The 15490-nt window shown below is 36.2% G+C and overlaps 1 protein-coding gene across 12 annotated transcripts in view; it reads left to right on the forward strand.

The window, feature by feature from the left end:
* USH2A (usherin) overlaps positions 1 to 15490 on the forward strand; it is a 374435-nt gene that overhangs the window by 69195 nt on the left and 289750 nt on the right. For 11 of the 12 annotated variants that reach the window (XR_008429695.1, XR_008429696.1, XM_053936908.1 and 8 more), the window contains 4 exons: positions 17 to 200; positions 5221 to 5384; positions 13277 to 13771; positions 15175 to 15447. Coding sequence is in view for 10 of the 12 variants with exons in the window: in XM_053936908.1 (XP_053792883.1) it covers positions 17 to 200; positions 5221 to 5384; positions 13277 to 13771; positions 15175 to 15447 (1116 nt within the window). In the remaining 2 variants the exon portion in view is untranslated. Of the gene's footprint in view, positions 1 to 16; positions 201 to 5220; positions 5385 to 9717; positions 9877 to 13276; positions 13772 to 15174; positions 15448 to 15490 lie in introns of all 12 variants that reach the window. The other variant, XM_053936916.1, reaches the window with a different exon arrangement.

Here is a 15490-nt window from a genome sequence, read left to right on the forward strand (position 1 = left end):
TCTCTTTCTTTTGCAGGTTTTTATTTTTCTCCATCCAGCATCACTGGCTGTCTGCCATGCCTGTGCCACATAGCTGGTTCTGTGAATCAGATCTGTGATAAACTCACTGGCCAATGTAGTTGCCAAGACACCTCTGTTACAGGACAGACATGTGAACGTTGCAAAGAACTTTATTTTGGATTTGACTCTGTCACAGGGAGGTGAGTGTTTCTTTTTTTTACAGGTCACTTATAACCTCCTTGTTACATTTTTCCTCCTGGCTCAGTCAAGGGTTTAGTGACAATGGAAAGATGTGCTCTAGGTAGGTTCATGTGTGCACTCTGATTTACATGTGATACATTACACAATCCCCTGTGCTCCCATGAGCTGAAGGAAATAGAAATTTTAACATGGATTTAAGTAGTAACAGTATGAAAGATGTATAAGGCTAAGTTATAGTAATTAGTTAATTGCTTTCCTATGTTTTCTCTGCATCTTCAGTAAGATGTGTTGTTTTCTGAGGTGTTAAACATTGACTATTAAAATGCAGGTAATTTGCCATTCTTGCAACTAGTGAATGCTATTGAAGATTTCAAGAATATTTAGTGGGTGGGGGCGGGGAGAGAAAGGGAAAACTACAGATATCCCTGACTTCCCAAATTTCTTCTGGTAAAATATTCACTGCACCTTTACTCTTAAAATTTTGTTTTTCTGAAGCAGTGTACTGTTTTGCAACAATTTGTTATGTGCCACAAGGTAAATTGTACTTCTAATGTAGCCTGACGTCTTTAGGTACATCGAAATTATATGGATTCTCTGGATTATAAGGGGAAAACATACCTGTATTGTGCACTGTTATTTCAACAATTGTGCTTTTTTTTTTCCAGAATCGTCTTTCTTACCTAGTCCTCACAATCTCAACTTCCTTTTAAAATATTGTCCAGAAAGATTGCACAGCTTTTATGCAATTATCTTTTCATGCAAACTGATGGTGGTAAATTGTTTTGTTGTATTTGGTATTTTTGCCTTTTAAAAAGCCAAACCCACATACCACAGGCAAAAGCAAAACCTGTACAATGTTCCCCTCCCTTTGCTCCTCTCCCCTAGCTAGTGTGGGGTAGACACGCTTTTAGGCAGTGATTAGCAATGTCATCCTGCATATATTTGACATTGTTCTGCAGATTTTTCACTTTAACTTTTATGTTACTGTCACTCATTAGGAGATTTTTAAAATTATTTTTTACTGTTTCGGGTCACAGAGGCATCTGCTAATAGCCATAAAGTAATCTGTAGAAATAAGGACTTCCTATTTTCACTTCCTGTCATTTCTAATGGTGAGAAATAAAGTCTGTGTAATATTAAAGTTCCCTTTGAAATATATTTTCCTTAATATTAATGATACCTTTTTATTTTAGTTACTTGGAATAGATTCTCCCCTCGCCCCTCCGTTTTAATACATTTGTGCTAAGCAATAGCTTTTCTGAGCTAGATACTGGCTTTCAAATACCTGCATTTTAACCTGTCTTTTGCAATTCAAAATGTGGAAATATAAATCATCTAGATACAGACCTTGTTGTAAAGATATAAAGTTTTTAGAGTTCTGGGATTTGAATCTGAATTGACTTTAATGCCTTAATACTAGTTAATCCTCATGGCAGTATTGAAGACTACTCTCGTTGTACATTAACATGATGAACTTATGTTCCTTTTTCTTGGCTCCCTTTTCATTGTTGTTTTCTTGGGCAATGTACCTCTGTTCCTCAGGCAGACTTTTATCCACTGACAATGACAATGCAGGTCTTTATTTGTTAATCTATTTTATTCCATTTCTTTAACTGTTAATATCTTCATAATAAGAGTAATATGCTTTTTGTTTCTCTATAAAGTTGCCAGGTCATTTAAGCCATCCTTGCTCCAAGTGTCTTTTAATGACAGAAAAGGATGTGAGCTATCTGTAGTGGCAAAGACATATCTGTCTTTACACAGTAGCACAAAAGAAGCAGAAGCTGTGATACACAGAGATTGTGAAGCTTTAAAATTCTCCCACTCTGAATGTATATGTGAGCTGATGGATTTTGTGGTGTTTTCGAGATAAAACAGGAACTCCATATTCTTTAATGCATTTCAGGTTATGAAGCAGGAAAAATTTCTTGGCTTTTAACAAATTAGGAATATTGAGTGTTTGCAGCAATCTGAGCAGATCTGTAAATGGTTCTGAGCATCTGTACACATTTGAAATGCTTTACCTCTGTATTGTTTACTATAATGAACTGGTCAATGAACAACACAAATTGTTTATCTATTTATATATATATCTTGGCAGATTACTGTTTATGAAATCCATTTAGCAAGTGAGGTTTTCCCATAAGGATGAAAAATGAAGATTTTAAACAGATTGCTGGAGAGGCTCTAACTGCACCTAGAGAGTCAATGTAATAAAGGTTTCTCTATATTAATATTACAAAAACCATTTATCCTCAGAAAATCAATATCACAATTCATCTTGGCATGACATTTCTCTTTCCATGTTTTAAAAGTCTGTTTTCCTTGATTATATATAATTTTGTTTTAATAAAACTCCAATATGTTTGACTCAGAGTACCTTGAAAAAGTAGCATTTGACAAGAATACAGCAAATATTTCTCACATGATTAAAAGTTACTTATATTTTAAAATAATTGGATATGTTTTTTGAAAATTCATAATTGACTGAATCCTTAATTCTGACTGAAAAGCATGAACTGTGCCTAACAATAAATCCAGTTCTAATTTTTTGCTGTTAAATAACATGATGCATGTGATTGCACAGAAATAATGTGTAATCCCATTAAGCAGAATATGGTGAAATATCTGCTGTTATTTGCAGAATCAGGAGCCTCATTCAGTATAGGTGAAAGCAGGGAGCCTACATTTTTCCTAGAAGAAAAATGCAACAAGCAGAAAGGAACAGCCCCACCCTCCAGGCTGAAAACTATCATTGTGACTGTATGAGTATTGAGTTTGATTGTCATGTGTGAATCATAATCATAACTAGAATAATCAGGAGACCCTTATTCATAAGAGGTGCAATAATATACAGGAACAATAAGAGAAACTTGTATTTCTCTATTTATCTATTAAGAAACTTTTGTCAACATCCCCCCCAACTAAATAATCAGCATATAATGAAATTACAAAATAATAATAAAATACTGTCTTACTGAGCAAATATTTTTTTTTTTGTAACTAAACTGGGTTTTTAGTTAAAATACTCTAAACAAAACCTCTATTTAAAGGGGGATTTGGATGCACTGTCTGTAGATGAAAAGACTTTTGAAAAAATTGCCCTTTTCTCTTGACTGTAAAAGAGAGCAAACTGCAGTATAGTGGTTTCCAAGAGAGAATGTATTTTATTTATTCTCAAAAGGATATTAGTCCATAAAACAAATTTGCAGCTTATTTTGCAGCTTTAGCTTTTATCAGCCTTTTTAAGGGTGTTGAATGATTCCCCAGGAGATCACACAGCACGAGCTGCTGTGGAGTAAAGGAACTCTAATACAGAGAGCTCTGCGATAGGCAGAAAACGTATGTGAAGAATTTCCTTAAGCTTGTTTAAAAATCTGTCACATTTAATGCCTATTTCACTGATTATTGACCTGAATTTTAGTGTCCTAATGTGAAAATAGTTTCCACCTTCCCTTCCTCTCTCCCTTGCCTTAAGAAGCTAATACCTAAAACATAATTGAACTCACTTTTTTTTCTGCTTTCATGAAGGTAGTAGAAGATACAGACCAAGGTGTGATTGTGGTGACTGGGAAGATGGCAAAGTAACTTGTGTAAAGGCACCACCACATATTTCCTTGGGTCTGGTGAAACTGGCCAAGGAAAGATCAGCCAAATATAAATTGACTCTTGTTTAGTCTTTGGGCTAGCAGAATAAAGGGGACATAGCATGACTGCCTTGGACTTCTCTGGTGTCTTCTTTTTGCTGCTTCATCACCTTGGGACCTGGCGTCTGGAGAAATTTAAAATTCCCTTGAGGCTGATGTTGCTTATGCCTGAGGATTGGAGTTTTCCAGCTCAGGACAAGGGGAGGGAACTGCAGGCTTCCCAGTATGTTTTAGCTGCAATGTACCTTCCCACCTGTTTCCCAGACCATGGCTTTTCAGAGCTCTTTTAATCTGCAGCAATTAAAATATAGTGAAATTAGAATCTAATGTGGGAAGTTTTATTTGCCACTGTTGACTTTATTATGAGTAATAATGGCAGTCTGTTGCAAGGGGTAGCATAACAGTATATGTAGTCATTTGCTTTGCTTAATTTCTGATGTGTTCAAACTCTTTGAATATTTGTACAATCTGACATTGGTGCTATAAATGAGTGTCAGTGGGGAAATAGTGTATCAGGTGAAGAGCAAGTTGATCACAAGAGATTTCACATGCAAAAGCCAAAGCATACATTAATCCTGAAAATATTTTACTGGTGCCAGAGAGATTTACAGAATTGAAGCATGGCGTTTGTGTGACACCAGTGCTTTTAATTTTTTTGTTCTCTTTAATTTAAAAATAATTTGCTTGCACATTTAATTAATTATTCACTGTAGTTATTTCAAATGTTATCCTTCAGGCTGCAAAGATGTTGTGCTTTCTGTTATAATATTAGTATTTTTGCTGTTTTGTTTCCTGTCACTGTTTTAATCTGAGGGGTTTTTTCTCAGTTTTGGTCACCATTCATTCTCCTTTATTCACAGCATGTTATTTTTTTCAACCTTAAGTTGCCTTTGTGGGCAAGAAATAGTTGATTTATTTTTCCCAACTAAAGTGTAGTTTTCCCTGAGGTAGACGGTTACCTATTTTGTGCAGGAACCTCTTCAGCTGGTTCTATATGTATCACTGAGCTCTGCAGCTCTCAAGAAAGGTTGTGTGAGTAAAGATGTAGGACTGAGTGCATAATGTGGTTATTACCGAACATTATTGTCCAGTTTGTGTATGGATCAATATATATAAAAGCTCTTTAATTCTAAGCTATTTTTATATAAATTAGAATATTATTCTGGCAGTGAAATATTTATTTTTATAGTGCGCACCTTTTTTGCAAGTTTTTTTTAATCACGCTAATGGATTTTCTGCTCTGTTTCAGACTGCTGAACTGTTTATGATGTTTTAATTATGTTGCCCAAGAATCTTTTAAACAAAACCCTACTGTGCTTAACTGAAGTGTTGATGTGTGTTGATGACTTCCTTGATTTGTTTTTGTTTATAGATGTCAGCACTGTAATTGTCATCCTGCAGGAGCCATTAGTGGGACTTGTCATCTTGTTACTGGACAGTGTGTTTGTAAACAATTTGTAACTGGCTTGAAATGTGACAACTGTGTTCCCGATGCCAGTAATTTGGATGTCCACAACCTCTTTGGCTGCAGTAAAAGTAAGTGGATGTTAGGTCTTAAAAGCATGTCTTTCAAATTAAAGTTTTTAATTGATTTAGTGAGTATTGAATTAGGTCAGCAGTAAATTAGTCCCTCCCCACCCCCAAATATACGGTTACTGAAGTTCAGGTGATTTTTACTGTATAGTAGGGTTGTTTTCTAGAGAGATGTGTAGAATCCTTTGTGTCACACACACCTTAGGCTTGTAGTTTAACCCAGGGAAGAAGTGACAACCCATAATTTCCTTGTACATTTTCTTTGTAGTAGCCAATCCATAGTTCACATTTTGTCATGAATGCAACAGCATTTGTACAACTTACTGCTTAGCCCCCTTTCCTGCTACTGACAGGAGGCAGGACAACCACCTTCAGAAGGTCTGAAGAACAGAAGGTCTTTTGAAAACCTACTCCTGGTGATGAATTCCAAATATTCTCCTTCTGGAGCACTTTTTCAGTCAGTTTGCAAAAATATGTGATGTGATGTAACAAAGCATCATAAATTGGTGTGTGTGAGGTGGGGCCAATGCTATGTTGAGGGTCAGATTATGAATTGTAATGAAAAAATTGCAGTGGAACATCTGGATATGAAGATCACCAGCACACCGTCTCCAAGCTGTCAGAGTTATTAAAGAAGAAAAGGCAAAAGTATATGTCATAAAAAAATTGAGTACTTAAGTTGTCTTTGGGTCAGTGTTCAGACAGTGCTGAGGGCATCATGCTATGCAATGCCAAACCATGTGGGAAAGAGCTCAGCTCACTCTGGGAAAGCTGTGTTATATTTTGGTGGCACACCTTACTGCCATATGCAGTTAACAGCCCAGCCCTGGAGGTCCTGTAAGCAATGAGTGAGCAGCTCTGCAGGTGCTAACTGGACATTTCTGTCAGCAGGCCTAATTAATAATGGCCACACTGGCGATACTGTGACAGCTAGCTCAGGTAGCCGTGTGTAATGCAGCAACAGGGTTAGACATTCCCAGGTTATATCTGGAATATGTTTCTGGATCTTCCTTCAGCAAAATATTTCTTTGTGTGTTCTGCATGAGTATTTATATGATATTCATAACTATGATATGTGAAAACCACAGATTTGCAAGCAGAGATATAAATGTACAAAGTGTTTACAGGTAGAGACAGCTCTCACTTTGATACCAGTTTGTATTTCATTGTAAATCAGTTTAAATTTCTAATATATGCATTGTAGAATGCACAGCATTATAAATGGTCACAAATATCCTAAAGAGACTGATTTATTTCTAAAGACAATTTTTTTTTAAGCTTTCCTCAAAGTTTGGAAGTATTTAAATAGTTTTGATTCCTTTTTCCCCATACTTGTCTGTAAAAAGCACAGTATCTATTCATTGTTCAGGCAGTTGATTGGCTCATTGTTTCTTTAAAAAATGTAAGATGTTTCAACTGAATATGTAATAATAGTAATACATGGCACTTTTATGATGCTGTTCATCTTCAAAGTGCTTTACAAACATAAGCCAGCCTACTTATTTGTGTTGGGATACACATTGGATAAAGGTCAATAGCAATTCAACTATAAAATTGATTAATAATAGTATGACATAGAGAAATAATATAATAGATTTTAGTTAGATAAAAGTACATCAGAGAGTATTCTAAATGACAAGCGGAGTCCTCTTCTGGACACAGAGGATATAGCAATTGGAGTCTTTTGGTTATTCATACCAAAATATTTGAACTTGCACACATATGGAGTTTTGCCTGGTTTGGCATTTGTGGTTATTTTCATTGCAGAACAGTGTTTTGTTGACACATTCATTACTGGTTATAAATCTTTGCCAAGGGAAGCAAATGTAAGTTACTGTCACTGTCCAAATAGTGTTCTTTAAGGAAAATACCTTTTTTCTTAGCATTTTTTTTTATTTAACAGTATCTTAGATGCTGCACAAAAATGTGCAGTAGAGCACTTTGCTTACATATTTAAAATTCAAACCAGCAAACCTATGGAAGCAATATGCAATAGCGTTAGACTGCCAGTGGAGAATGAAGCTGGTGCTGGTAAATTGCTCTGATTGCTCAGGTCTTGTAAGTATTTATTACATGGAGAGAAATTCTTTTAAATGCCAAAGGGATTTAGGAGCACTTGTTTCCTCTGATTCTCAAACTTTACTCCTGTAGACACTTTAGCGTACATTCACTTCCTAAGTGAGATGAACTCAAAAGCTGCAGATTGGCAGCAGAACAATTTATGCTTTTTAAGGGGAGATGATGATTATGTTCAGTTCAATCCAATGAATTCTAGAAATATTTTGTGCTATTTCTTGGCTGAGAGACTGCAGTAGAAGCAGGGCTTTTCATTATCTTATTTTAAATAAAGAGCTTAATCTCACTTTCTAGATTTGTATTAAAAATCTGTGTACAGTGTGCCCAATTATTTTGGCATAAGTCTCTACATCTATCGCTTGTGTGGCTTGAGGTCCTCATGATATTTGCTGTCTGCAACTTCTTCTTTGCTTCTTTTCTCCTGTTAGCTTGGCTGAACGAATTTTAGTAATTAACTTCTGGTGATAGTAAGCAAATATCTGTAGTGGCGGGTTTTGGGGGGACTCTGTGGGGTGTCCCCGAGAGGCCCCCTAAGCTGTGAGTTCTGCTCTGCTGATAGCAGCAGGCAGGCAAGGAGACTCCACACGGCTTCTGAGGGTGCTCATTAGACGAGGGTTTACTGGGGGTCCTACCCCTGGGAGGCGGCATGGTTTCTGACGGGGGGGTAGAGAGGGGCTGAGAGCACCGGCCAGGAGAGCCGGCTAAGAGAGAGAGAGCCCCGTCCCACGGCACACTTAACAGGGGGATTCAAAGTGGGCGCAGAATAAGATTTGGGCCAATGGGGGATTACAGACACATGATACTTCAGGAGAGGATCACAGGCTTGGAATAAACCATACATTTTCGAGGGGTGAGACAGAGCATACCATTTAACTAAAATATAACACCACAAATATCCACATAATGAAGATGATAGTTTATAAAAAGAAGAGAATAAAATCCATGCTTCCAATCTTGGTGTTCTCCTATAATACTTAATGTAGGGAAGGAAAGTTAATTGGGTAGTTCTGAATCCAGCTCCTGCTATTTTACTCCATGTGCTGATTTTGCTGCTGCCCTGGACTATTCTCATTCCTTAAGCAAAATAAGGAATTCCTCTAGATCCACACTCCCTTGGTGAAGAGGATGGGGAAATGGCACAGTCTGCCATTGATAGCAGTTACTATCTGCCAAAACAGACCTGTCTTTTTCTGTGCTAATGTATGGCGTAAGGAGGGACAGAGAGTAGGGCTTTCCTCAGTGTAACTGGATTACTGGAGGTCCTACAGCAAGCTGTGGAGTCATGCTCTGACCTGAATAATAACATAAATATAGAATCATGGAATTATCTAGGTTGGAAAGGACCTTTGAGATTATTGAGTCCATCCATCAAAATGTATGTTTATGTTAACATGTGTGTATATATGTATATAAAATTTAATTTCTGAGTATTAGCTATTACTTTAGGAAGGACTATGATCACACACTGGATGACAAAAGAGTTATAAGAGGGATTTTGAATTCTCTTTCTTAAAATGTTAGGCACTTGGCTTTTGAACTTCAAGTTTGTTTTTCTCTTTATTAATTCTAATGCAATTAAGTAGCACATTTTTCAAAGTTAATGGAGGTGGTAGCAGAGTCATATTTTGGCAAATTAACATGTCAAGCTGATTTCTTGAACTGCTAGATACCTTACTCTCATGGGTTACAATTTCACTGGAAACAAATGGAAGTGAACTGCCTAAATAAACTTCAAAAATTCACGCTTTATGTTTTTGTGATTTCATTATATTAAGTAAGCTTATTTTAACACTTCAATAAAATCTGGACTTAGTTGGACTTTCAGTTTGTATTTTACTAGAGGAAGTTATGCCTGGTCTATGCTAAAATTGAATGAATTCTCTGAAAAAATAAATCCTAATTGAACTAGAAACTTCAATAAAGCGACCATATAAATAGGTTCTTGTTTTGTAAAGACCTTGAAATACCTTTAAAAGAAAAAAAAAACACCTGTTTGGAAAACACTTGCTTTATTTTGGGGTGGAAAGGGGGATTAATTTATTCATCATCTGTTTAAATATATGCACTTTTTTAATGGATAAAAAGCTTTGTTGGAGAGCATTTGGATGGATTGGTTTAGTCTATTAGTGTCTTGCCCTGATGACTGTGCATTTATCCAAAAGGTGAAGAATGCTTAGCAGTGTCTTTGCATTTTTCACTAAATTTGTGTGATTATTGATTACCTTAATTTTTACATCCTCAGTTTTTGTGTATGTTTTAGCTCCTTTCCAGCAACCTCCTCCTACAGGAGAAGTTCTCAATTCCTCTGTTATCAATCTTTCATGGAGTTCCCCTGACTCTCCAAATTCTAACAGGCTTATTTACCAGCTGTATAGGGATGAGGAAGAAATTTATACAACTGAAGACTACCATCCTTATAGTAAGTAAGGTGACATCAAAGATTTTGTATTTGTGTGCGTATATATCTATATCTGTGTGTGGTGTTTCTTAGCTATTTCTCATTCATTCTCTGTGGTTTTGAATACATTATCCGGTTTTCCTTTAATGACTTACTCTTCTCTGTTGTTAATTCTGCTTGAAAGGAATTAATACTCTAGTCTAAAATCTGGAAAATGGAATAATCTAAAATGGCTGATAATTATTTTACTTTTTAATCTGAAAAACTTTAAAATTGACTTACTGAAAGTATTTATTGGAAATATACACAGATAAAGAATTAGGGTGAACAGAAGAGACCATAATAAACTTCTTTTTTTATCTTCTTGGTTTTAAACTGTTAACAGATAGGAAAGCTTTTTGTGGCCTCTAACTTTTAGCACCTTCTGTTAAGCTATCAGTGTAGATCCTGATTTGTCTTTAGCAGCACCACTTCTTTCATGTTGAAGCTTGCCAAGGGATCATCAGAAGGCAGTCCTAAAGGATTTGACACTCTGTCCAAGCTGGAAAGGCCATTTTGTGCTAATATTGATCCACTTATCAAAGAAAAGGAGATGGATACTGTTTGTATGTATACCTGGCACGCAAGTGTGTTTTTTAAGAGGACGGGTGTGGTTTAATGCCACTAAGGTTTGACCTCTGTTCTAGGAGCTTCTTCAGTTTGTTGCAGTTTCTTAGCAAAGCAGCATTAATGTCTTGCAGTAGTTGAGTCTCTAGTTGTTGGTCTGTATCCTGGAGAGGAGAGAGAAAAAGAAAAACAAGCTATTTTTCAATGGAAACCCAGATCCTTTGGAATGCACCTCACATTTCTATATTTTGGTTCATGCTGCTGTGTTACAGTTCATTACTATGTGGTTTATGATGTGAGTTTGGGCACTCTGCAGTACATACTGTGAAGAAAGGTATGTGACCCCATGTAAGCATGGGATTAAGAGATTGAGAAAAAGAAATATTAAAAAATGTAGAGAACTAATAGAGAATATTCCAGCACCTTAATTTGGTTTAAAGGCCTAGATTTAGTAAAAGTATTAATTAATTTTAAAAGAAAAGCTATGCTATTTCATTGTTATGCGTCTGTTTAATAATGTACTTGAAACAGTACATTGTTGAGGATGTTACTTCATGATTCTACCTACATATTTTGTAGAAAGCAAAAAAATTCTAGATGTATTTAACTGGATAATGATTATCTTCTTAAAAACATAGATTTGGTTTCAAAAGACATTTTTGACATTTCCTGGAAATCCCCCTAATTAGTGATATGAAATCATCTGCTGGTGTTTGGATATCAAAAATACGTTGTTAATGCTGACAGAACTTTTCCTTATGTTATTTTTTTCTTAGTATAGTTTGGAATTTGTAATGCTTATGAGGTGAGAGTACTACTGGATTAACATTATCTTATGGCTGAATGAGACTTTTATAGAAAAATTGAACTTCTCAAGGAAAATTAAGAATAATTAGCATGCTGTCCTGGATGATAGTATTGCAGAATGCCCAATTAAAACAGTGTTTTCTTAACTGCTCTGGAAAACCTCAGCCTCAGGTTTCCCAGAACCAGTCTTGGTCTTGAGGATAAAATTAACTACTTGCTCTAAAATGTTAAAAAACCCCAAAGTTACTAACAATTCTAAATCCAAATTGAGGGTTTTTTTTTCTAATTACTTATAAATACAAGTCATAAAGTCATTAAGGATGGAAAAGACCTCTGAGATCACTGAGTGAAATGATGAACCCAGCACTGCCATGCCATCTCTAAGCCATGTCCCCAAGTACTACATCTTTTTTGAATGTTTCCAGATATCTTGAGTCTACCACACTTTCAGACAGCTCATTTGAAAGCCTGACCACCGTTACCATGAAGAAATTTTTCCTAATATTTAATCTCCTTACACCAAATACCTACCCTTCTCTAGCACAATTTTTGTTGCCCAGCCCTGCCTGAAGTACTGTGGTTTGCAAGGCCTGAAGATGACATAACATGGTCTCATTATTGCTGGACTCTGGTGACAATGTTGTGATTGCTATAAGGAGTTGAAGTACTGTAAGCAATTACTGGGCTGACTCTGCTGCTTTTGTGCTACAATGTCAAAGGTTGAATAGCTAGCAATACTCAGGGTTTTGTGGTCCTCTTCTTTAAGTTGTATTCAGGGCAAGGCTGGCTTGCCAGTGTGGATGTACAGAGAGAACGTAGAAATAGTTTCATCTACTTCATTTGCTTTGCAAAAGTTTATGAGTATCTGTACTCTGACATGTAATATATTACTCAATGTTAACTATTTCTTAAGGCAAAATAATGTAGGGTGTTATGGTTGTACATAAATTTATACTGTGCTGTGATGACTAAGATGTGTAACTGTTTCTGGGATATGTACAGGAACAATTAATGGCAACTGGTACTAAAAAGATGCTAAAAAGACTACTAAATAAGGATAAGGGAGAGTAGGTGTGACAGCAGCTCTCTGGTCACAGACAGCAACAGATAACTTTCCCAGGCATTGTGCTGGGAAAAGTCTGTGAGAAGATCAGAGAAAAGAATGAGAAACAATTCTTATCTTAACTTGCTGCACCTGGTATTGTAAACATGTGGAGTGTGTTATGGAGATTTGTTTACCAAAGGGTGGTTTCTTAATTAGCCAATGGTGATGGTTTGGATTGGAGGACCAGTTAGGTCCAGCTGTATCGTAACTGTCTATAAAAGAGCAATGGGTTTCTTAATAAAGATATATATGATCAGCCTTCTGTGAATCATGGAGTCTATGCCAATTATTACCTGACCAAGGGCCCATTTGCTGGGATAAGTAGGGGTGAGGAAGGTAAATATAAGCTTTGTATATACCTTTTAAATAATTATTTGCACTTTTGTTTCACTTCTTATCCAAGATCAAATGCTTTTCAAATGAGGTTTTAAGCATTATGGTAGAAGTGAGGAAGTGAAAGCACACAAAGTTGAAATACTTGGTGTTATGCCATCAAATTAATAAAAAAAAGAGATCTGAAAGTTTGCAAAGTGGTTGGGGTTTTTTTTAAATTATGTTCACTAATATTGATGCTGATTTACATTTGAAATAATTATTTTGAAGAAAAAGAGGAATGAGGAGATAATTGTATTAATCTTCATGATTAAAGCAGGAACTAGAAGTTCAGTGGAAAAATAGTTTCTCTAATGATGCTAAAGTGCAGTGGAAGCTAATAAAGGATAAAGGGGACCTTTTTTTCCTGTGCTAAAAAAACCTGAGAACTTGCAATGTTTATAATCTCAAGAAGAGCATGTGAACAGGCATAAATATGTATTGGATTAGAGCTGGACAGACTTTAGGTATAGCAACTGAGATTACTTTTAATGTCTTAAACTGATACAGTTTTCTTCTCACCTGTTTCAGGTGTTCAGACCTTCACCGATACCATGTTAGCTCCATATACCTTCTACTCCTATTATATCCAAGCCAGCAACGTTCATGGTTTTACAAGAAGTGACTCAGTGACATACAGAACAAAATCTGGGACACCTGTAGGAAGCTTGGATTTGAATCCTGTCTTTCCCGTTAGTCACCACTCTGTTTTACTTTACTGGACAAGTGTCTCCAATGAGTCTGGGCCCATAGAGAAATACATTTTGACTTGTACTAGCACAGTTGATCTGCAGCCTTGTGGTCAATATGAAGGCTTAAAGACTTCAGCAATTATTTGGAATCTCATTCCATTTACAAAGTATGTTTTTTCTGTGCAAGCTTGTACTAGTGGAGGCTGCTTAAAGAGTCAGCCAGTAACTGTAGTTACTGCACAGGCTCCTCCGGAAGGGCTGCACCCACCGACTGTAGAAACCATCAGCTCTACAGAACTGGCTGTGGAATGGTCACCACCTGAGAAACCAAATGGTAGGATATTGTCTTTACTTTTGTGAATCAAAGTCTTTGCAAGGGAAAAACAACGTTTCCTCAAATCTCATTTAGAATATCCCTGTCCATGCACCATGCGCTGAGAAATGAATTAAGGCATTTTCCTAATTTGCCGATTTGCCATTAAGTGTGTCCTCACAGTCTGTGTTTTATTCTTCCAGAGTCCGGAAATCCACTAACTGTTTGGTCCAGGATTTAGCACTCAGTGGCATCTGTTGCAGCAAAAATCACATTTATAATCAAACATTTACAATAAAATTATTTTTTTCCCAATTTGCCAGATTGCTTAGTTCAGACAGATGTGGTAGTATTGCCTGACAAAAAATAAATAAGCAAAAAACAGTTATGGAAAAAAATCTAAGAATTAACAGAGAAGTCTGTTTTTGAAACCATCCGTCATGTGCAGTAGCCAATTCTATTACCAGTATAACTTTGTTAGGGATTAGGTGATTGCCAAGAGTTGCTGGTCTAACTTGTGTAATAATATTTTAGGTTTTTGAAACTGAGAACACAGCTGTTGTAGGATACTTCTGTGATACCACAGATTTTATTGGTAAAACTATCTTTTAATATATGAGCAGTGGAGTTTTGTGAACTTGCACTAACATGCACAAGTATTTGTGCATGTGGAAACAAACATTTTTATCTGTTCACAAAATGGGCATCTGTCTTTGGCGAGCTCAGCTTTCACTTTGAGCATCTCATTTTCCAGCTATTTCCAGATTGGACAGGAAGAATGCCCACACAAGAATAACTATGTATTTAGAGAGGCAGTTTCTACAATGCAGGTCATGATATTTACTGTTGGCACCTCAACCTGTGTCATACACTCTTCATAGTCCATAGTCATGACATGCATCTAATGGCCAGTACAAGCAGATTTAAGCAACATTCTCATATTTGCCTCAATATCTGGTCAGATTTCCTGGTCTCTCCAAAGACAAAGAGAAAAGCTCTTTCTCCCAAGCAACCTCTCTAGTTTAGTCCATGAATACCGACCCAAATGCATAAATTTTATGGCAGTTATCTCCTGGCTTCGCAAGAAATCTCTGGTAAGATTTCTTATGATCTTATAGTTAAAGTACTTTCACGATCCAACCTAAATCATGCATTGCTTCATACCACAACACTGATTGGTTTTTTTTTACCCCAGAGTGGTGAGGCCTTCATGTGTCTATAATAAGTTTGCATTGATATAAAACTGATGTACATGTATCTTCTATCCAGTAGTGTTTTAAATGTTTGCATTAAAATAATTAAAATATCACTCAAAAGTTCTCTTTGTCTTAAAAAAAAAAAAGAAAAAAGTGTAAAAAGTTGGTATTTTAGTAGAACTCCAGATATATTTTAATTTCACTATTTTTTCTGGCCTTTTCCTCTAGGTATAATTATAAGATATGAACTTTACATGAGGAAAAAATTAAAATCAGCTGGGAACTTTCTTGCTCCTGAAATTCGTATTTTCCAAAGCAGTGGATGGCTCAGTCCTCAACCAGTTGTGAAATCTCAGAATGAAAATGCCTTGGCTCCACCACAGACCAGCACCACAGTCATTGATCTGGAGCCATTCACAGAGTATGAATTTTATGTGCTAGCAGTAAACATGGCAGGTAGCATATCTTCAGATTGGATATCAGGACGAACAGGAGAGGCTGGTAAGCACTGGTTTGAATTTATTTGACAGAAATGAAAGGCAAA

This window comes from Vidua chalybeata, chromosome 3 (assembly GCF_026979565.1).
Source record: "Vidua chalybeata isolate OUT-0048 chromosome 3, bVidCha1 merged haplotype, whole genome shotgun sequence".
Classification (NCBI taxonomy): Eukaryota; Metazoa; Chordata; class Aves; order Passeriformes; family Viduidae; genus Vidua; species Vidua chalybeata.